This window comes from Panthera leo, chromosome B4 (assembly GCF_018350215.1).
Source record: "Panthera leo isolate Ple1 chromosome B4, P.leo_Ple1_pat1.1, whole genome shotgun sequence".
In the NCBI taxonomy this organism is placed as follows: Eukaryota; Metazoa; Chordata; class Mammalia; order Carnivora; family Felidae; genus Panthera; species Panthera leo.
This window is the reverse complement of record NC_056685.1, coordinates 120,283,847-120,308,205: the sequence shown is the minus strand read 5'-3', so window position 1 is coordinate 120,308,205 and position 24,359 is coordinate 120,283,847. Positions and strand designations below refer to the sequence as shown.

The window sequence follows — 24,359 nt, the reverse complement described above, 5'->3', positions numbered from 1 at the left end:
ATTTTTTAAAGTACCCCCTTACTGAATACTGCCAGCAATATTATCAACAAATAACATTTTATAATCAAGAACCGTACATTCAATGTATATATTTAGTGTGTGTGTGTGTGTGTGTGTGTGTGTGTGTGTGTGTGTGTGTGTTTCAATGAATAAGCTTGGTATCAGCACACTAAACTTCATGTGATTTATTTTAAATGATTGCTGGTTTCAGAGAATTAAAAACCACAAACCCTATGGCAGCAACTATAATGCATATATAGTTCTCTGAAAGATCATTTTGAAGTTATCACATAATGGTGGAATATAATTTAAACAAAATACAAATAACATTTACAGCATAAGGCTCTGTGGTTGAATAATCAGCACATCAAAGAAAAATATCAGAGAAAGACTTTAAAAATAAAGCAGATTTCCTATTAGAAGAATTTTTTTTTTGTTTGCTAACAATAGCTAATTGTGGACATAAAAATGTTCAAACAAAAGTTTCCTAAAATTTCTAGAACACAATTAAACTTTAGTTGCAGTAACTGATGAGGTCAGACTTTATCATGGTAAACTGAAAGTTAATCTGTTGGTAGCGAGAAGATACAACCGCTCATTTTTAGAGAAGTAAAGTTTATTACATTTGAAACGATACAGCAGAAATCTCAAAAGTTTACTCATTAAATATAGTTTCTTACAAATATCCTTTTGAAAATGCAATTCATATGTGCTGCAACCTCAGAAGTTTGAATTCAAAATGAAATATGAAGGCAAGAGTCAGGGAAATCACATCAGAGGGCTCTGTCAAATATCTGTACAAATCAGTACATATTCTTCTATCTGTCATACAGTAGGAAAGAAAGTGATTCTAAATATATCCAAGTAAATGCAGAAAAATACATTAGTATTTGAGGCAGACCATGCTAAAATATAATTTACAATGATTAGTTTGCATTTAAGATGGTTAATAATGCCTTTAGTTTGAACCAATGAAATCAACATTAAGTTAAATTTTGTAGTATTTGTTCAGTCTTTTTAGTTCATCTGTGAAGTAAATAAGATTGGAAAAAGCAAGTGACCTGATCCTTTTCATTATGTTTATCATTATCTCCTTCAGTCATACTAAATGCAAACAAATCAATAGAGCATCAGGATTTTTCACACATTAAAATAAAGACTAATGACTTGTGAAGGCAGACTGTGTACCATGTAGTATTTAACATATGAAACTTGCATTAACCATCAACTCAAAATTTCTTAAATAAACCAAGATTTACAAGCTAAAATAAACAAACATTTGATTAAAAAATTCTGCTATTCAAGATACTCAGGTGTCTTTTTTCTCTTAGAGATTGGTAAGGGTTGGGTCTTTTAAAAACTTGGAAGAGGAGGTGGTAAGAGGAAAAAAATCCTCAATGCTTTAAAAAACTCAACTGTTACGAGTCCAAACAATTACTATGCTGGCATGGAAACAAGGTGTTTTCTGTCATGGAACCATTCACTTTCCCACAGAAGTAGTTCCTCCAAGCCAACTATACAAAGATGTAAATTCGCTTACCCATGATTAAAATTGAAGTAATCCTTCAAAAACAGAGCAAGACACCTCACCCAAAAAGATCTTTTAAATCATTGCTAGCTGAACTGCTATTGGTCATTGTAGTTGGTGGCTGTGCAAAGTTCTGCGGGCTAAAGAAAGGATTAGCCTGCACACCAAAGGCAGACTGTCCCATCATGTTCATTGGTGTTCCCATTACTGAACTGCCCATACCTGGAGACCCTTGCGGAGGTACAAATTGATTAAGCCACTGATTTGGTTTCTGTTGTGATAACTGGTTCATGCTAACTTTGGGTTTCTGAGGGCCAAAGAGATTATTAAGAGCAGACATATCTGTGGGTCTTTGTTGAGTCTGCTTCGCACCAGCAGGAGGAACACTCACAGCACTGAAGTTTGGCAAAGTGGAAGGTGTTCCCAGTGTCATCTTGGTCACTCCGGGTGTGCTTGGACTACTGAATAAGTTCTGGTTTGTATTAACCGGCATGTTGAATCCTGAAGTCTGAAAGCCCATGTTAGCATTTAGGCCGTTGGTCAAATTTCTCTTGGTGTTATCAGTTGGTGTAGAAAACATCATGCCAAGGCCCATAGAAGGAACAGAAGTGAAGGTACTTGAAGCAGAAATTTTAGGGGTACTAACAGAAAGGCTGGTCAAAGATGACATGTTATCCATCAATGTGTCTGTCAAGTCCTTAGTCTGAAAAACATGAGGGAATTACTTTACCTCCAAGATTGCCAAATTCTTTACAATCAGTAACATTTGACAGGTTGTACTATAAATGACAACTCCAAATTAAGCTCAACAGTCTATACCAAGTTGGCAAACCACAGCCCACAGGCGAAATCCAGCCCGCCACATACTTTTACAGATAAACATTTGCAATCAATTTGATGACAGGGAACACTAACTTTGAATTCCAATTAAATAAAATGCTGGCTCCGCCCACCACTCCCCAAAATAGAAATTCCTTCTCATTAGATCTGCATTGCAAAAATGATACTCTATTTAATTTTTATATTTTGAATTGCATCACAATTTTGTAGAAATTTGTTTTCTCTCTTATGTAAATACCTACAAAATATTTTTGATTTTGCCTCTTGGCCCATAAAGATTTTTCTCTGAAGAAGAATTTTAGTGATTAAGAGGTAACAAAAAAGGGGTGCCTGGGTGGCTCAGTCAGCTGGGCGTCCAACTTTGGCTCTGGTCATGATCCCACCATTCATGAGTTCAAGCCCCACATGAGGCTCTGTGCTGACAGGTCAGGGCCTGGAGCCTGCTTTGGATTCTCTATCTCCCTCTCTCTGTGCCCCTCCCTCATTCGTACTCTGTCTCTCTCAAAAGTAAACATAAAAAAATTTTTTTCACAAAAAAAGAGGTAACAAAAAATAATTTAAAGAACGCTTTTAAGATAAAGTTATTTCTGCAGTCTGTATGAGTTTGAACTCTCTACCGGCAAGAACCTTAAGCCCTACCATAGCACTACCACCTAGGACAGTGGCTGGTACATAATAAGAAATAAATACTGGTCAGGACATATTGGTAAGTATTCTTAAATCAAGTTACAGACCTGGCTATAACTGAAACACCAAAAATTAAAAATTACTTTTTGGTCAAAAATATATAAATGCCTGAACACAATATTACTGATCATTTCAAGGTGAACAGAGTTAATCAGTACTATGAAACCTAATATTTTTTAAGAATATTATTGCCTTCTCTTTATTGGTATTTATCTAGCTTTCTCTTTGTTTGGTAACAAACACTATCTCAAAATATTATACATTAAGGCAGGCTATTGAGGAGTGGCTGGAAAATCCTTTATGCCCATAGTTCTTAGAAACTGCATTATTGAAATTTCTTAGAAATATATTTTTAGACAAACACTAATAGGTAGACTAAGTTAAATACTCCTTAAGTATCATGCGCTTGAAATTATACACAAGAATAACCTGAAAGTAAGTATGCTTGAAATTCTGCAAGAGAAATCAATTCTGACCTGTTTGACTGGAGCAATAGGTGTGTGTACTTGGGGTTTAAGAGGCTGCTGGCTTTTCAACTTCTGTGCTTGCTCCTGTTCTTTTGCTAATTTTTGTTTTTCTTCAAGTGTAAGTGATGCCTCAGAAAAAAAAAATATATATATATATATATCAATGAGCAATTTCATAATTCCACTTATAAAACAGAAGACTTCTTTTTTTGTAAAGTATGTCTTAGTATGTTTGACAATAGCAAATAATTTGCAAATTACTACTGTAGTGATTGCCAAAGGTACATTATATTTTGAATTAATATAAGCTTTTACTTTAAGTAGAAACTCACAAAATCTCTGCTAAAATAGTTCCAGTATGAAAACAGTTATTGTTTTAAAACCATTCATCAAAATGACTTTTTTCCAGATAAGGAGAATATGACTTGATGACTTCATTTTATAAAATTGGGAGATTCCTGTTCAACCCTATCTCACTCCAAAAATATTTTAGGAACTCACCAAAAAGCTAAGGAAAACATAAACAGTGTCTTTCACTGCTAAAGGTCTGCATCAAATTTGACATTTGTCTTTTTCCTTTATCAACTTTGCTAAACTATAAACTCACAGTATGTTCTCTTAAAATTCTGTAAACCATGCCTGGTAGCTCCTTGGCTTTACACATATAGGTACTTGTTTTTGTCAAATGAATAGAAGAAAAGTTGCCCCCAGCAGAAATTCAAATTTAACATATTATATTGAATATTAACAAATATTTCAATTGGAAAGTATCATTTTATAATTTATTATTCAAAATCAGAAGCAGAGTTGAGACACAGTGACATTTATCAAGAGGTATGACTGGCAAAGTCCAGCAGAAAGGACAAAGGAGGCAAGGCAATCTAGAAGTTACCATGTGGGAGGCTGAGTAATAAAAGAAGTTAAAATTCTCAAGTCTGTATATTCTCAATGTGAATCAGGTCATGTTCCCATGATAATTTTTAAATTTCATAAAAATATTAAAAAATGTTTCTTGTTAAGATGCTGAACAGCATTTCCCAACAAAATCTATAATTTATAGGAAGTCCTATAATATAAATAAGTACACTACAGGAGTAAGTGAAGAAACTTACTCTTTTATGTTTATTCTGTAACCCATCCTCTTTATTTTCTGATTCACCACCAGTAAGAAAGTCTGCTCCAATGTTGTTAAAGACTTTGTCAATATGCTGAAAAGAAAAATGTAAAACCACCTGAATAACATCAACAAATTGTGATTTTACTGCTTAAAGGGCAAAAGCCTCTCAAATGAAGCACACTGTCAAACTCTTTTTACAAAAATTAAAATAATCTAAATGTCTTACCTGAGATCCAACATTTGTAACTTTCGTCTCCTCAGAAGCATTCATTTGATTTCCTATATCCAAAGATCTGCAGGAAAATTGAATTATGACAAAGCAATGAAAAGAAATGCTTATTTTTAAAATACTCATACAAAAAATGGTTCTTCCACATGGGGGTTATTGGAACCTAAACAAACTTCTTTCAGGACAGTCATAATCTTTTTCATTATTTGCTACAATTAATGTCTGCTTGCTCAAAAACAGTAACATTTGCATAACAAGTTTTTTTTTAATTCAGTATTCAAAATTTACTGGAGAATTTACTCAGTCTCATAAAATCAGGCAAGCATGATTCTTACTGTCAGAGAGCTTATAGATCACTGAGAGACAAGGTATGATATGTAGGACTTGATGTGATTAAATTCAGAATCTGATTCTAATAATAAATGCTACAATCACTGTGATGGGCCAGATCCATGCCTTGAAAACCAGGCAAGATTTAGATAAGAAGAAGAAAAAAGAAGGGTTCGTTTACACCTCAAGTACAAATGCTAGATATTAAAATTTTCTCTTATAAATTTTTAAAAATTATTTTTCAGGGTTCCTGTGTTAATACAGTCAACCCACGAAATGACATAAATATCTACGTCATCGAATATTTAGAGAATAGAATATTTAGAGCGTACAAAGGGCTATTTCAAGTCATCCTACACCTGGTGTATTTGCTTTCATAAGCCTTCATCTCACTCTGGGGCAGAACCTATAAAATTTTATACGTGGGGACCTTGCTCATAATTGGTGTAAATTTTAGTGAGTATCTGATGTCTTTGGCTCAGGATTTAACAGCCATCTTAAAATCACGTGTTTTTTTCTGGGAAACAAATATAGTGATTTTATTTTAATAAACCGGCATTCTCCAGTGAGTAATTTTATCTTTCCCTTCTTTGTTTGAAAACTAGTATTTTGCAAATAATTTGGAAAATCCTCCCTTAAAGAAACGGAAGTGAATGTTGTGGTATTAAATATGAAATGAATGCTCTATAAATGTTTCTGGAATCAGAGAAAAGAAAAAGGGTGAGATCAAAATACTAGGGTTTCATAGATTTGAAAAATATTTGTAAGCGGTGCTCTTCGTGATTAGCACTCTGAATTTACAACACTAGTAGCTAATGCTGACAAGAGACTTTCTCAGCAATAGAATTTTCTTTACATATAGAAAATCTTAAGATTATCATATTACACTTTTGCACTCAGAAATGACACTGGATTTTCCACAATATTCTATTTTAACTCAGTTCAACTTAACATGTTGGAAAATTTTTAAATGTTTTACATGTGATCAAATTGAAATCCATCAATTTTTCACTATGCAGAACAAACTGATGGTTACCTGAGGGGAGATGAATGGGGGGATGTGTAGAAGAGGTGAAGGGGATTAATAATGATCACTGAGTAATAATGTATAGAATTTTGAATGACTATACTGTACACCTGAAACTAATATAACACTGTATGTTAACTATACTAGAATCAAAATAATAAACTTCATTTAAAAAAACAGGAATCCATCAATTTTTTGGGTCCTTATTCCAGAAAATCAATCATGAGGTCACTTTAGTGTCACTCTTGGGCCATGTATAATTCATATGCAACCTACTTACTTCTGCTGTTCTTGCATTATTTGAAGTTGTTCCAGTTTAGTCTTATGTTCAGACTCCAATCTGTTAAGCATCTCTTTTATGACGGAAATGAAAGAATTGAACTGGTGTAATAAGAAATTGAGACAGTTACAATGTTTCAAGTTAGCAGCAAATGTAATGTAATAAGAGAATTTAACAAGTTAATCATAATACTTTCATTTTTACCAGTATACGACCCACTCGGAGTACGGATGTCACAAGAATAGTATATTTAAACTCAGCAATCACAGCAAGCTTTTACAATATCTCTGTATGATGGTGGTAAGGTTGATGAGGCTTCTAACTTCCAGAAAACATATCTCAATGGGTTTTCTAGCCTGAGTAGTCTAACAGCTATTATTCAGGGGTCTTATAAATTTACCCCCAGCAGTTATTACATATTGACTTTCCTAGAATAATCCAAAAGTGACCATATGAATTTGTGCATATCTGGAAACAACCCACTTAATAGTGCATTAAACAATTAGTTTATTGGAGGATCCTGGGAAGATGGCGGCGTAGGAGGACGCTGGGCCCACCGCGCGTCCTGCTGATCACTTAGATTCCACCTACACCTGCCTAAATAACCCAGAAAACCGCCAGAAGACTAGCAGAACAGAGTCTCTGAAGCCAAGTGCAGATGAGAGGCCCACGGAAGAGGGAAGGAAGGGTGGCGAGGCGGTGCGCCCTACACGGACTGGTGGGAGGGAGCCAGGATGGAGGGGCGGCCCGCCGGCCAAGCAGAGCCCCCTAGTCTGGCTTGCAAAAGTGGAAGGGCTGGATGGAATGTGTTCCGACAGCAAGCGGGACTTGACATCTGGAAGGTTATAAGCTAACAGCTCTGCTTAGAGAACGGGAGGGCTGGTGGACAACGGGAGGGAGAGTGGTTGAGCCCCAGACGACAGAGCTCAGCTTGGTGGGGAACAAAGGAGCTCACCAGCGCCATCTCCCTCGCCCATCCCCCAGCCAAAATCCCAAAGGGAACCAGTTCCTGCCAGGGAACTTGCTTGCACCGCACAAACACCCATCGTTCTGCTTCTGTGGATCTGTCCCTCTGGCGGGTCTGACTCCCTCCTGGTGCCCCAGGGCCTCTCCCGAAGTGGATCTCTGAAGGAAAAGAGAGCTGAGCCTACACCTCCTGCCCTTGTGCACCTTGCCGATCCACCCCAGCTAATACGCCAGATCCCCAGCACCACAAGCCTGGCAGTGTGCAAGTAGCCAAGACGGCCACGCGACCCCACAGTGAATCCCGCCCCTAGGAGGGGGAAGAGAAGGCACACACCAGTCTGACTGCGGCCCCAGCGGTGGGCTGGGGGCAGACATCAAGTCTGACTGTGGCCCTGCCCACCAACGCTAGTTATTCAAGACAGCACAAGGGAAGTGCCCCCCAGTCCCACACCACTCCAGGGACTATCCAAAATGACAAAACGGAAGAATTCCCCTCAGAAAAACGTCCAGGAAATAACAACAGCTAATGAACTGATCAAAAATGATTTAAACAATACAACAGAAAGTGAATTTAGAATAATAGTGATAAAATTAATCGCTGGGCTTGAAAACAGTATAAAGGACAGCAGAGAATCTCTTCCTACAGAGATGAAGGGACTAAGGAACAGCCAGGAGGAGCTAAAAAATGCTGCAATGAACTGCAAAATAAAATGGTGACAACTACAGCTCGGATTGAAGAGGCAGAGGAGAGAATAGGTGAACTAGAAGATAAAATTATGGAAAAAGAGGAAGCTGAGAAAAAGAGAGATAAAAAAATCCAGGAGTATGAGGGGAAAATTAGAGAACTAAGTGATGCACTAAAGAGAAATAATATATGCATAATTGGTATTCCAGAGGAGGAAGAGAGAGGGAAAGATGCTGAAGGTGTACTAGAAGAAATAATAGCTGAGAACTTCCTGGATCTGGGGAAGGAAAAAGGCACTGAAATCCAAGAGGCACAGAGAACTCCCTTCAGACGTAACTTGAATCGATCTTCTGCACGACATATCACAGTGAAACTTGCAAAATACAAGGATAAAGAGAAAATTCTGAAAACAGCTAGAGATAACCATGCTCTAACATATAAAGGGAGACCTATAAGACTCGTGACTGATCTCTCTACTGAAACTTGGCAGGCCAGAAAGGAATGGCAGGAGATCTTCAATGTGATGAACAGAAAAATATGCAGCCGAGAATCCTTTCTCCAGCAAGTCTGTCATTTAGAATAGGAGATAAAGGTCTTCCCAAACAAAAACTGAAGGAATTCGTCACCACTAAACCAGTCCTACAAGAGATCCTAAGGGGGATCCTGTGAGACAAAGTACCAGAGACATCACTACAAGCATAAAACCTATGGACATCACAATGACTCTAAACCCATATCTTTCTATAATAACACTGAATGTAAATGGACTAAATGCGCCAACCAAAAGACACAGGGTATCAGAATGGATAAAAAAAACAAGACCCATCTATTTGCTGTCTTCAAGAGACTCATTTTAGACCTGAGGACACCTTCAGATTGAGAGTGAGGGGATGGAGAACTATTTATCATGCCACTGGAAGTCAAAAGAAAGCTGGAGTAGCCATACTTATATCAGACAAACCAGACTTTAAATTAAAGGCTGTAACAAGAGATAAAGAAGGGCATTCTATAATAATCACAGGGTCTATCCATCAAGAAGAGCTAACAATTATAAATGTCTATGCGCCGAATACAGGAGCCCCCAAATATATAAAACAATTACTCACAAACATAAGCAACCTTATTGATAAGAATGTGGTAATTGCAGGGGACTTTAACACCCACTTACAGAAATGGATAGATCATCTAGACACATGGTCAATAAAGAAACAAGGGCCCTGAACGATACATTGGATCAGATGGACTTGACAGATATATTTAGAACTCTGCATCCCAAAGCAATAGAATATACTTTCTTCTCGAGTGCACATGGAACATTCTCCAAGATAGATCACATACTGGGTCACAAAACAGCCCTTCATAAGTATACAAGAATTGAAATCATACCATGCATACTTTCAGACCACAATGGTATGAAGCTTGAAATCCACCACAGGAAAAAGTCTGGAAAACCTCCAAAAGCATGGAGGTTAAAGAACACCCTACTAAAGAATGAATGGGTCAATCAGGCAATTAGAGAAGAAATTTAAAAATATATGGAAACAAGCAAAAATGAAAATACAACAATCCAAACGCTTTGGGATGCAGCAAAGGCAGTCCTGAGAGGAAAATACATTGCAATCCAGGCCTATCTCAAGAAACAAGAAAAATCCCAAATACAAAATCTAACAGCACACCTAAAGGAAATAGAAGCAGAACAGCAAAGGCAGCCTAAACCCAGCAGAAGAAGAGAAATAATAAAGATCAGAGCAGTAATAAACAATATAGAATCTAAAAAAACTGTAGAGCAGATCAACGAAACCAAGAGTTGGTTTTTTGAAAAAATAAACAAAATTGATAAACCTCTAGCCAGGCTTCTCAAAAAGGAGATGACCGAAATAGATAAAATCATGAATGAAAATGGAATTATTACAACCAATCCCTCAGAGATACAAGCAATTATCAGGGAATACTATGAAAAATTATATGCCAACAAACTGGACAACCTGGAAGAAATGGACAAATTCCTAAACACCCACATGCTTCCAAAGCGTGGAAGGAGGAAATAGAAAGCTTGAATAGACCCATAACCAGCGAAGAAATTGAATCAGTCATCAAAAATCTCCCAACAAATAAGAGTCCAGGACCAGATGGCTTCCCAGGGGAGTTCTACCAGAAGTTTAAAGCAGAGATAATACCTATCCTTCTCAAGCTATTCCAAGAAATAGAAAGGGAAGGAAAACTTCCAGACTCATTCTATGAAGCCAGCATTACTTTGATTCCCAAACCAGACAGAGACCCAGCAAAAAAAGAGAACTACAGGCCAATATCCCTGATGAATACGGATGCAAAAATTCTCAATAAGATACTAGCAAATCGAATTCAACAGCATATAAAGAATTATTCACCATGATCAAGTGGGATTCATTCCTGGGATACAGGGCTGGTTCAACACTCGCAAATGAATCAATGTGATACATCACATTAATAAAAGAAAAGATAAGAACCATATGATCCTGTCAATCGATGCAGAAAAGGCCTTTGACAAAATCCAGCACCCTTTCTTAACAAAAACCCTTGAGAAAGTCAGGATAGAAGGAACATACTTAAACATCATAAAAGCCACTTATGAAAAGCCCACAGCTAACATCATCCTCAATGGGGAAAAACTGAGAGCTTTTTCCCTGAGATCAGGAACACGACAGGGATGTACACTCTCACCGCTGTCGTTTAACATAGTGTTGGAAGTTCTAGCATCAGCAATCAGACAACAAAAGGAAATCAAAGGCATCAAAATTGGCAAAGATGAAGTTAAGCTTTCACTTTTTGCAGATGACATATTATACATGAAAAATCCGATAGACTCCACCAGAAGTCTGCTAGAACTGATACATGAATTCAGCAAAGTTGCAAGATACAAAATCAATGTACAGAAATCAATTGCATTCTTATACACTAATAATGAAGCAACAGAAAGACAAATAAAGAAATTGATCCCATTCACAATTGCACCAAGAAGCATAAAATACCTAGGGATAAATCTAACCAAAGATGTACAAGATCTGTATGCTGAAAACTATAGAAAGCTTATGCAGGTAATTGAAGAAGATATAAAGAAATGGAAAAACATTCTGTGCTCATGGATTGGAAGAATAAATATTGTCAAAATGTCAATACTACCCAAAGCTATCTACACATTCAATGCAATCCCAATCAAAATTGCACCAGCATTCTTCTCGAAACTAGAACAAGCAATCCTAAAATTCATATGGAACCACAAAAGGCCCCGAATAGCCAAAGTAATTCTGAAGAAGAAGACCAAAGCAGGAGGCATCACAATCCCAGACTTTAGCCTCTACTACAAAGCTGTAATCATCAAGACAGCATGATATTGGCACAAAACCAGACACATAGAACAATGGAATAGAATAGAAACCCCAGAACTAGACCCACAAACGTATGGCCAACTCATCTTTGACAAAGCAGGAAAGAACATCCAATGGAAAAAAGTCTCTTTAACAAATGGTGCTGGGAGAACTGGACAGCAACATGCAGAAGATTGAAACTAGACCACTTTCTCACACCATTCACAAAAATAAACTCAAAATGGATAAAGGACCTGAATGTGAGACAGGAAACCATCAAAACCCTAGAGTGAGAAAGCAGGAAAAGACCTCTCTGACCTCAGCCGTAGCAATCTCTTATTTGACACATCCCCAAAGGCAAGGGAATTAAAAGCAAAAATGAATTACTGGGACCTTACGAAGATTAAAAGCTTCTGCACAGCAAAGGAAACAACCAACAAAACGAAAAGGCAACCAACGGAATGGGAAAAGATATTTGCAATGACATATCGGACAAAGGGCTAGTATCGAAAATCTATAAGGAACTCACCAAACTCCACACCCGAAAAACAAATAATCCAGTGAAGAAATGGGCAGAAGACATGAATAGACACTTCTCTAAAGAAGACATCCAGATGGCCAACAGGCACATGAAAAGATGCTCAACGTTGCTCCTTATCAGGGAAATACAAATCAAAACCACACTCAGGACATCACCTCACGCCAGTCAGAGTGGCCAAAATGAACAAATCAGGAGACTATAGATGCTGGCGAGGATGTGAAGAAACGGGAACCCTCTTGCACTGTTGGTGGGAATGCAAATTGGTGCAGCCACTCTGGAAAACAGTGTGGAGGTTCCTCAAAAAATTAAAAATAGACCTACCCTATGACCCAGCAATAGCACTGCTAGGAATTTACCCAAGGGATACAGGAGTACTGATGCATAGGGGCACTTGTACCCCAATGTTTATAGCAGCACTCTCAACAATAGCCAAATTATGGAAAGAGCCTAAATGGCCATCAACTGATGAATGGATAAAGAAATTGTGGTTTATATACACAATGGAATACTACGTGGCAATGAGAAAGAATGAAATATGGCTCTTCGTAGCAACGTGGATGGAACTGGAGAGTGTGATGCTAAGTGAAATAAGCCATACAAAGAAAGACAGATACCATATGGTTTCACTCTTATGTGGATCCTGAGAAACTTAACAGAAACCCATGGGGGAGGGGAAGGAAAAAAAAAAAGAGGTTAGAGTGGGAGAGAGCCAAAGCATAAGAGACTCTTAAAAACTGAGAAAAAACTGAGGGTTGATGGGGGGTGGGAGGGAGGAGAGGGTGGGTGATGGGTATTGAGGAGGGCACCTTTTGGGATGAGCACTGGGTGTTGTATGGAAACCAATTTGACAATAAACTTCATATACTGAAAAAAAAATACATAATAAAAAAAATTAGTTTATTCAGATTGTTACAAAAATGACATGTTGGGCTAAAATAAATCTGCTTTCTACAAAGAAATATTAAATGTATTTAGTTTAACTTTCAAATAATTAAAGTTCCTAAAGTATATCTAATACTATGCCATAACGTGGTTCAGGCTTTGGTTAAATGATGATTCTTAGAGTGCCTCCGATCATCATGAACAATTTATTTGAATAATACCATACTTTACAGGAAGAATCCAGAAACTGTGTTCTTCCCCTCCCAAATCTTCTGAGTATTTTTGTGCTGGGTGCTCCTCAAAATAGGTTTATTAATATCTCTATCTTATAAATGAGGAACTTCTGGCTTAGTGAAAGACAAAGCAACTTAGTATGAGATACTAAATAACATATGGCAGGATTGGAATTCATAAAAGTCTGTCTCCAGAGCTTGTACTAGTTTCTACATGACCCTGCTTCTCACCATGCTCAACCATCTGTTCATCCTTTGTCTCACCATGAGAGTTAACAAAAGGCATTATTTCCTTAGCGGTTTACTTTGACAGACTCTCTGCTGATTAGTTTTCTTTTTACTTTGCAATGAAGTAAAACATAGTAGCAGAACAGTATACATATAGGTGCTCATATCAAAAAATTCACAAACTGAATGCAGAAAAAGAACATTGGCAGCACCCCACAGGCTTCCTTGTGCCCCCTTCTCGGTACTTCCCACCACCTTACCCTCTGAGTAAACACTAGTCTGACCTCTGGCAGTGTAGTTTTGACTGATTTTTGTACTTTATATAGAATCATTAGGTAGATCTTCTTCTGTGTCTGGCTTCACTGGCTCAACATATGTTTGTGAGATTCATCCATATTGTTGTATGTAGTTGGTGCAGAAGAATTAACATAGTAGGCCTGAACTTCCATCTTTGAAAAGGCCTGCTTGCAAGGTTGGCCATTGGCCGGTGTCCAGAAACTCAGATTTTACGAGGGTTCCCACCATTAATTGATGACAGTGGCTCACTAAACTAAACAAAGACTATGTTTTATGCTAAGCATCTGCTTTTCTTCTGGGAGTCTGGAATTTGAGTACATGACAGGCAGATGGAGCTACAACACTTCACATGTACTGTCACGACTCATTACCAGGGAAAATAAGTACATTGAGGAGATGACTCTGGAAGCTTGAATCTCGTTTCCTCCAGACATTGCCCTATAAGCCTTCTCCCTTTGCTGATTTTGCTTTATACCCTTTTGCCATAAAAACCATAGCCACGAGTACAACCATATGCTGAGGCCTGTGAGGACTCCTAGTGAATCAATGAATCCGAAGGTGGTCTCTGGAACCCCTACTCAACATAAGTTGTGATGTGTTTTGACTGCTGCTTGGTATTTGCTATTTTATAATCCAATGCAAAAAATGTACTTTCCTAAATCACATTATCTTTCTCACATAATGCAAAATACACTTAGATTATTTTAAGTCAGAATTTACAGAAGAGGGCACTCTTTCTTCTTTTTTCTTTTTTTTCTTTTTTATGTTTTTATTTTTGATACAGAGAGAAAGCACAAGCTGGGGAGGGACAGAAAGAGAGGAAGACAGGAACCAAAGCAGGCACTGCGCTGATAGCAGATATCTTGATGTGGAGCTTGAACTCAAGAGCTGTGAGATCATGACCTGAGCAGAAGTTGGATGCTTAACTGACTGAGCCACCCAGGTGCCCTGAGGGCACTCTTAAATCAGGAACCCTGTCCATGAAATGAATAGGAAAGCAGACCACACCCATGTTAACTATCTCGAAATACTAGAAGATATGGATCAAAGTATTCTGTTGATGAAAATAGGTCCCTAAAAATATCAACCATAAAGCTGAAGAAAACAAACATCACATTTCATATGAAATTATATATCCTGATATAAGCATTTGGGAATATTTAAAAACATGCTAGATCATATATATGAGAACTAAGAACAGAAATAACCAAAAGCTGGATTATTTTAGGCATTATCATCATCCTATTTTTCCTCAATATTCATTGTTTCCCTTTTTGCCGGTTGTAACCTCAACCCTGCCACCCAAGATATGAAGAAACTATCAAGCCAAAAATTGAAATTTAGGGACACAAACTTTCAGAGGCTTACCCAACCACTTCATAGGGAATTTTAGATCTGATTAATTTTATAAATTTCCCTAACTCCAAAACTCCTTTCCCTAGGCACTCTCCCCTATAGGCCAAAAGCTTTCCTGCTTAACTCCAGCTTCTGTTTCCTTCATTGCTCTAATTCACTTTCAGTACTTAATTCCCAATCTTGCCTGCCTATCCATTTCTGACACTCCCTATTAAACAGTAACCAACTAATCCCAGTATTTTTCCATCATACTCCATTAAACACCAGTTCTATGGTAAACAAAATGACTTGTCATTACTTGGTAACTCAAATTTTCTCTCAATTTAATAAATATTTTTGTTTCTGGCACTGCATTAAGTGCTGGGGATATAATAAAGAATAAGATATAATAACCAGCCTTCTGGGAAAGGCAGACAATACCTATGACAACTACAGTGATAGAGGTATACAGAGAGATAATTGTATAATAATGTTTGAATACATTACCTTTTTGCTCAAATGTTTACCACATCTTGGAAGTTCAAATACCTAAGTACACCTGAAACTAATATATCACACTGTATGTTAACTATACTAGAATTAAAATAAAAAACAAACACAACAACAAAAAGCAAACACCTAAATCAGACAGCCATTTAAAGTCTACCTGTTCTAGTCTCAATTTATCTCTCTTCCATTACTCCCCTACTGATTTACAGGTATCTCTCAGTCAAACTGGATTATTCATTCTCTGTGGCTGATAGACTCTAAATTGGTTCCCAATTATCTCCTCATTCTGCTGCTCAGGCCTTTGTGTAATTCCCTATCTTTGAGTGTGGGCAGGACCTTGCTGGTCCTGACTTGCAAAGGTAATAGGACGTCATTTTCTTGATTACAATATAAGATGCTGTAACTTCCATCTTTCTAGCAGACTCTCTCTCCCACTTTGATGAAACAAGTTGCCATGTTGGAAGACCCATGAAGCAAGGAGAGCTGACACAGCTAGAAACTGAGGCCCCTGGTCAAACAACCTAAAAGGAACTGAATCCTGACAACCATGTAAGTGAGCTTAGAAGCAGATCTGTCCTTCCCCCATTTGAGCCTTCAGATGAGGCCCCAGCCTTTGACTGCAGCACTGTGAGAAACTCTGAACAGGGAATCCATGCCCTGGCTTGGCTGACCCACAGAAACTATGAAAACCATCTAGTTTGTGGTGATTTGTTATGTAGCAATAAATTAGAAATACACACCCCAGACACATCACATTCATTTTTAATTTGTTCATGTCAACTTTCCAGCCCCAAATTTGAATTAGCCCAAAATCCTACATATCTTTCAATGTTCTAGTCATTTACTATCTCCCAATGAGGCCTTCAATAATCCATCCTTCCAACTCACATACTCCTTACTTTGAACCCACAACTTTCTTTATTGAACTCTGTGACATATTTTTCCTTGTTTTAGCAACATTTAAATGTTATATATTTATTTATTTAATTCCAAGAAAACAATAAACTGGACAAATTGAATAAAACACAAAATACTCCTACCTGATTGAGATTAAGATTGTTTTCAATACTCAGGGGAATCAAATGAGGCAATACTTTTCCAGCAAGCTGCTCTTTGGTGATTCCCAACTTCTTATGTGTAAAGGTACATTTATAAATACCTGATAGAAAACAATGAGACAAATTTTATAATCCAATACCACAAATTCATAGATACTAGGAAAATATTGTATCTATATGAAATCTCTTGATAATCAGTTTGATTACAAATTTTTTCTTATCAGTGCCTAGAATGAGGATGCTCTTAAATATGGATAAGAATGATTTCAGCTTTATCATCAGTTTAAACCATGACATATTTAACCTGTACTTGCTTGGCTTAAGAGCACATTTAATATTAGTATAATATTAAAAGCCTTACTACAGTGCAACAGTAAGGTTACAGAATGATCCTCTCTCCTGAAAACAACTAAATATGTATTTGAGACTTCTCACCCAAACTCGAGACATCTATTTCACAAGTATGTGAGTATAGGTTACACCTTTATTCACTTCTTTAACCAGATTTAACATGTTTAAAACTTTAATAATTTAATTCAACTCCACACAATCCTTTCCTAGTGTCTCACCTATTTACTCAAACTTCCAGAGCCTGCGTATTACAACTATTCCACAAAGCCTTCAGTTGGTAAACTGAGCACATTTGTTTCTCATTCTCTGAATGCTTGTGTTATAAGTGTTTTGTATATAATCCATAGCTTTAGAACACACCATATGTTATTATTTTCCTGTTAATGTAAATTTCACTTATATACTCAAAGAGTAACTTTACTGAGCACCTATTAAATGCTTATTTGCTAGGCACTATGCTCATTACTTCTCCCTGCCCATTTTCTCACTGAATTCTCATAAAACTCCTATAATGATATATTTTTACCCTCATCTGACAGATGAAATTTTTCTAAGTCATTCCAGGAACTGACACAGCCAGGGCAGAAGCTAGGGCTCTTTCCACTATGCTAAACTCTTTTTCAGGAAGACTAATTTATTTGAGCCCAAAAGTCTCATACCATATACCATGTCTACAAAGGTCTACAATAAATTACTTGCTAACCATTCCTACAAATATTTACTGAGGGCTTTCTATAGACCAGGCACCTTAGTACTTTAGTGTTAAAAATACACGGCTGAGTAATTTCATTTTTCTTCAAAATTAATAAACTTTAACTTCAGTAAAAACTAAACTTGCTAATGTTTTTGTGATACTACAAGTATGTCTGTTTCCATTAGTATAGCAGACCCCAGCATTTCCAGATTGGACTATCAAAACTGTAACTATTTACAAACAATTTCAGTTTCTTGACAGAGTAATTTGTAATTATGCTAATAGAACAGAATGTGCTGTAAAGCTAATATGCTTCATCAACACATCACTTAGCAATGAAACATACTGGTTAAGATTTAAACATATATAAATTAAAAACCAGCTCTACCACTTTTCAGTTGTGTTACCTTGAATAACTTACTTCAACCCTGAGCCTCAATTTCCGTACTGTAAAACAGAAATAACAGTAGCTATCTCATTGGAATTTGGAGAGGACAAGAGATAACGCAAAGAAAATACTCAACACAGTGCCTCTTACAAATTGGGTACCAAATAACTATCAAATTTTACTATTAAGACTGGTATCAGCATGTCATGTAGCTTTGTTTGCCTCTCTTATTTGGCATCATTTTATAGGGAAAACTACATGCTATCATGGTATTTGTGAAGCTAGGATTCCCAAATGTCTAATTTGCTAAAATTAACACAAAGAAAAGTTATATCATGGTATTTATCCCATCATTCTTCAATTACTGAATGCTATATACTTGAAAAAAGGATACAAAGGTTTTATAATTTGGAAAATTCATTTGCATGACTATAAAACAATAAAGTAGCATCAAATAACATTAAGTTTTCAGCTACCTAAAATTCCCATGAGGACTGCGGGTTCCTTGGATGGAATCTGTTGTAAGAAGGGCAGGATATCATCAAGAACAAACCACTTATCCAAGTATTCCAAAATCTTTCCTAAGCACACTAATGAATTTACACGAACCTATTAAGAGAGGTAAATTGCATTAGTCACTTAAAGTCTTGCAATCTAGAACAAAATGTTTAAGTATAAATTTAATCTTCAAGTATAGATATGTTAAAATCTCAAGAATAAAAGTAGGTTTAAAAGCTCTCATCCTTTATTAACATAGGAAATCCATGTATTTACTAACTCCCCTAGACTTGTTTCAGGAAGAATTTATGATTGCTTTACCAGGACACTAGTTAGCTAAAGGTAAGGAATGACTTCAATTTTGTATCCTTTTAAATGAAGTGATTAGGATTTGAGAAGCTTTACTATATATGTGTTTATTAATATTTTTGGGGGGACATCTGAATTATAAAAAGGACTACATTCTCCTACCAAGTGATCAAGTTTACTAGGCTTCCAGTACTTTTCTCTAACTCAGGTTTAATTCATTCTTAAATATTTCAACAACATGTGAAAATTATCTATACTTTACCCTACCTAAAGTTTTCTATTTCTAAATATATCTTTAATACAGACATTAAAACCTAATACTTAGGAACTCTTTCACCAAAATTCTATCTATATTTGATTGACTATTTTGATAAATATTTCACACCCTATTTTTTTGGCTTGAATTTATTAAGATAATTACTTCAAGGAGAAAAAAAGAGACAAACCGGAAAAAAAAAAAAAGACAAAAACAAAAACTGGTGGTTGCTAGAAGAGAGATGGGTAGGGAATTGAGTGAAATAAAGGGGATTAAAAATATACTTATTTGATGAGCACTGAGTAATGTACAGAATTGTTGAATCATTATATTGTACACCTGAAACTAATATAACACTGGATATTAATTACATTTCAATTTTTTTAAAAAGAATAAAATCAACAAAATTCCAGTTAAAAAAACTAAGAAAAACAAAATAATTTAGTTGGTTAAAAAACACCATATTTCTACAAGAAAGATAGAAAAAAATCTGAAAAATAACATACAATTGTTTTCTGAAATTCAAAAATAAGGAATATTACAAATTCAAAAAAAGATAGCTAAAGTCTTAATTTGCTCTTAGAATCAGTATTATAAAAGGAATTGCCGTGTGTGTGTGTGTGTGTGTGTGTGTGTGTGTGTGTGTATAAAGAGAACCTAGAAGTACTAGTTTACTTTTATTTTTATTTTTAATATAAAATATTAGTCATGTAAGTCATGAAGAAATAGAGCTCTTATTTTACCTACCCCTGTGTAGAATTTATTTTTTCTTTATTTAAACAGTATTAAACCACAATTCTAATTCATGACTCACATTTTAGGAACTTCCCAGTTAGAATCTTTCAACCTTATGTCCATGAATGCAATTCAGGAATTCACATTTGCCCCTCTGAAGGCAGGAGCACCATACATGGTATATAAAATGCAAATCCATTCCAGAGTTACTGCTCTAAATGCATTCATTATAATTCTTTGTAAACATGCCTTTGAGGGCTCAGTTGCCATCTTAAAATGAGATATAAACATCCCCAGGCATTAATACAGATCATTTAAGTACCTATGCTTCCCACCTCATACATACTTGGAACTGAACTAGAACATGCACTTTGACAAAATGTATGCTAAAATAAATGTATGCTACCATAAAATAAAAGTGTGACTTAAATGATTTTTCTTTTTCCTTTTTTAAGCTTTTTTAATTTTACTTTAATCTGTATACTCAATATGGGGCTCGAATTTACAACTCCAAGATCAAGAGTCGCATCCATACTCTACCAACTGAGCCAGCGAGGTACTCCCAGATTTTTAAAAGGCATTTTGAAAATGAAATTTTAGGGGCACCTGGGTGGCTAGGTCGGTTAAGCGTCCGACTTCGGCTCAGGTCATGATCTAGCAGTCAGTGAGTTCGGATCCTGCATTGGGCTCTGTGCTAACAGCTCAGAGCGTGGAGCCTGCTTCAGATTCTGTGTCTCCTTCTCTCTGCTCCTCTCCTACTCATGCTCTGTCTCTATCTCTCAAAGATGAATAAATGTTAAAATAAATAAATAAATAAATAAAAAGGAAAAAAGAGAAAAAAAAGAAAATGGAATTTTAAGCTGTATATTACTTCACCTATTTTGAAAATTCAATCAAAAAAATTAGAAAATTTCAGAGAAAAGAACTGGATTTCAAGTCTTTTTAATACTGATGAAGAAAAACACTCAGGGGGGTATAGTAACTTGCCCAGTGGCACAGGAAGGTTAGTAGCAGAGTCAGAATAAGAAAGAACTCAGGTTTCTTGACCTCATTTCATACTTGTTCATTTTGGTAAACAATGATACTTTTTCCTATTTTTGTATTGTTTTCTATCTCAGAGCCGTTAGAACCAAAAAAAACATAAACTAAAATGGATTAGGTAAATCATGTCATTTTAATAAGGTAAACTCATGTCATTTAAATTGCTTTTGCCTATCATTCCATTAAGCTACAAATGCTTATATTTATTTAAATTCACATTTCACCTAATAAAGATGAATGAGATCTCCAAAGAACTATATTTACAAAATGCAAATTTAATGACCATTATCAAACAACAATATAAAGAACTGATCAGATGAATGAAGAACATTTCTCCCTCTTTTCTAAAGCTGCCATTTGAAGAGAATATTCAATGTTACTTCTTAAAGAATTATTTGTGGGATAAATTCTTATGATCTACTGTTAGAGAAAAGGTTGAGAATACATATGCCTCTCAATATGAGATAATGAGAACTGTTATTTATTCTACTTCCTTGACCAACAACTATAAGTGTTAAAAATTCTGTATTCAAAGAAATCAACTGCCTTTGGCATAGATTTTTGAGTACAACTATTTCCCGCCACTTGTATTCTTGTTAATGTATTGTTTTATTGTACCCTTATTTTTTTTAAAGTAGGTAAGTGGTGGATATAAAAATATAGAGATAGATTACTAAAAAAAAGGCAGTTTACAAAAGGAAGCTATTCAGAATGATTATAGGCTTATACACCAAATTAAACTCTCATGATTATTTCAAAACTACCAACAAAATAAATTGTGAATTAAAGCAGAAAAGTATTAAGAAAGAAAAATTACTCAGATTTTCTAGTGAAGCACTCAAAGTTAAGGGACAGGAGCAAGGTCAGGGGTGCAATAGTGCAAAATTATATATCAGGGAAAACTAAAGCTATTGCTCACTTTTTTTTTTTTATTGCTCACTTCTATGGTACTATATTATATAGGTTACCTATAGCCAAGATGAAATATATGAACAAATTACAAAAGGGTTATTTAGGGGCACCTGGGTGGCTCAGGCAGTTGAGCATCCGACTCTTGGTTTTAGCTCCGGTCATGATCTCATGGTTCTTGAGTTTGAGCCCCACATCAGGCTTCATGCTGACGGTGCAGAGCCTGCTTGAAATTCTTCTTCTCTCCCTCTCTCTCTGCCCTTACCCCCATGCAAATGCGCATGCTCTCTCTCTCAAAATAAATAAGATAAACTTAAAAAAAGATAAATGAAGTTTGTTAAAGTTAATACACTGACAGTGCGGAGGCTGCTTGGGACTCTCTCTCTCTTTGCCTCTCCCCTGCTCACTATATCTCCCTTTCTCAAAATAAATAAATAAACATTTTTTAAAAAGGGTTATTTAATAATAAGAAAATGATTTAAAACAATGAGAAGTAAAAGAAAAGCAAAAATTAATATGCAATTACTTACAGCAAGGGAAGATGTCTGTAGACATGCATTTTTAATTCTTGGTATCAAAGCATTTTTCATGGATGGGTAGTCTATAAGATTTGCAAAGGTTGGAATGATGTTTAAACAGAGTTCCTATTAAGAAAATACACTGATTCAATCTTAGAGAAAGACTCTCTTCATCCTTTCTCCCACATATTAAAACATTTTGTATTTACATAGCTAATTTGTCACATAGTTTGAAATAAACTTTTATTTATGTTTTATCATTTGCTCCTTTCAACAACTAGTTGAAAGAAGAGTTGTCACTAATTTTCAATTTTACAGATGAGAAAACAGACTCAAAAGATCTTATTCAAGGGGCGCATGGGTGGTTCAGTCAGTTCAGAGTCCAACTCTTGGTTTCAGCTCAGGTCATGATCTCATGGTTTGTGAGTTTGAGCCCTGCATCGGGCTCTGCTGCTGACAGCGCAGAGCCTGTTTCGGATTCTCTCTCTCCCTCTGTCTGCCCCTCCCCTGCTTATGTTCTCTCTTTCCCTCTCTCAAAATGAATAAAACTTTTTTAAAAAATTTAAAAAGGACCTTACTCAAAACCATGCAAAGTCATATAACTAGCATATGGTAACAACAGTCCTTGGTCTTCATTCCTAATTTCTTTCCCTGATAACACAATTCATCAATTCATCATTTATTATTTAAAAATGGGAACACCTAAGTTTTGCTATCTTTCACAATAAGGATTAAATACTAAGTAACATAGAACTATTCCTCTTAAATAAGGGATTTCTTAGCTTATCATAAAATAGAATACAAACATTTTCTTTAATATATTTTAAAAGATTGTTTTATAATATTGGGGAGAAATACAATAAGACACTATTATGCAACCCCAGTTTTTAAAACATGTATGCATATGTGTCTGTCTACAGACTTAGGGAAAAAGACTCAAGGATAGACACGGAAATGTTAACTATGGGCATCTCTGAGGGAGGATTTTAATTTTCTTTATATGTTTAAGCACTTCCAAATTCTAAAACTTAAGCAAGTATAACTCATAGAAACAGGAAAAAGTTATTTAAAACACTGTTAACTAATGTTGGCCACAATGTAAATGACTATAACTGGGAACTCTGAATGAGGCTAACAGAGGAAAAGGGGGACTAAATGAGACAAGGAAAAGAACAAGAAATGGCTTGAGAACTAACTGGCTCAAGAACATATATCTCAGATACCTTATTAAGAGCAGAATGTTCCTTGTAGCAAAGCAAAGAAGAAGGGATTACTAAAGAAAATGGAGGCATAAATGTGTATCAGGGAAGGAGTTAGACAATATTTGGTATACTTAAAGACATTCATTTGTAGTTAGCAGACAGAAATAAATTAACTACTAACAATCTGTTATCAAAATAATGGCCAAGTATTTTATTTGCTTTACTCCCATATTTCCAAAAAGCAGCTATTAAGAGTTGCATGTTTATATCCACTCAGAATTGTAATTAATAAGTGTGACATAACTTGAGGATAAGAAGTACAAGCTACATTCAAGGATGCCCATTTTCCAAAGATGGGCAAGAATAGGCAAGAGTGAGCAGTTTGTGAGATACTGTACTCCTGTTACCAGAGGGGACCTCTGTAGGGAAGGTCAGCCTTTAATTCATGAGAGCAAGCATACATGTGCACTATGCTGTATAACCTAGCAATAGGTTACAAAGAGGCAAATCTTAAATTATGTCTAAATCATTTAGCTAAAAGTGGGGAGGAAGAGCTCTTTTCCAAGAAGGGAATACGATGAAGAACCTAGAAACAGGAGACTCAAACAAACCAAAACTCAAGGAAGTCATTAGCTCATTCTCAGGAATTTCTGCCTCTTAGTTTATACTTTATAACTGGTGGTGGGGAGAGGAGAAAAAGCATAGCTTCTAAGTTTAATTTTAAAGGTAAAAATTTTTTATTTGGTTCACATATACATTTCTATTCAAGCCTCTAAGCACCCTAATTTTTGTACATCATTTTCTACTTTCCTAAATGTATTTCTGAACCCCCTTTAGCCTCTTAAATATTTCTAATCAAACTTCACTTTAAAAA

General features: G+C 35.9%; 1 protein-coding gene across 1 annotated transcript in view; it reads right to left on the bottom strand.

Moving 5' to 3' along the window:
* Positions 1 to 595: 595 nt before the first annotated feature.
* The window catches only part of SCYL2 (SCY1 like pseudokinase 2), a 69,129-nt gene continuing 45,365 nt past the window's right edge, over positions 596 to 24,359 (bottom strand). The window contains exons 11-18 of the mRNA XM_042947498.1: positions 22,296 to 22,409; positions 18,494 to 18,626; positions 16,567 to 16,685; positions 6,506 to 6,606; positions 4,866 to 4,932; positions 4,635 to 4,730; positions 3,532 to 3,651; positions 596 to 2,231 (exon numbers count right to left, since the gene is read on the bottom strand). Of these exons, the coding sequence (XP_042803432.1) occupies positions 1,587 to 2,231; positions 3,532 to 3,651; positions 4,635 to 4,730; positions 4,866 to 4,932; positions 6,506 to 6,606; positions 16,567 to 16,685; positions 18,494 to 18,626; positions 22,296 to 22,409 (1,395 nt within the window). The 3' untranslated portion in view covers positions 596 to 1,586. The remainder of the gene's footprint in view (positions 2,232 to 3,531; positions 3,652 to 4,634; positions 4,731 to 4,865; positions 4,933 to 6,505; positions 6,607 to 16,566; positions 16,686 to 18,493; positions 18,627 to 22,295; positions 22,410 to 24,359) is intronic.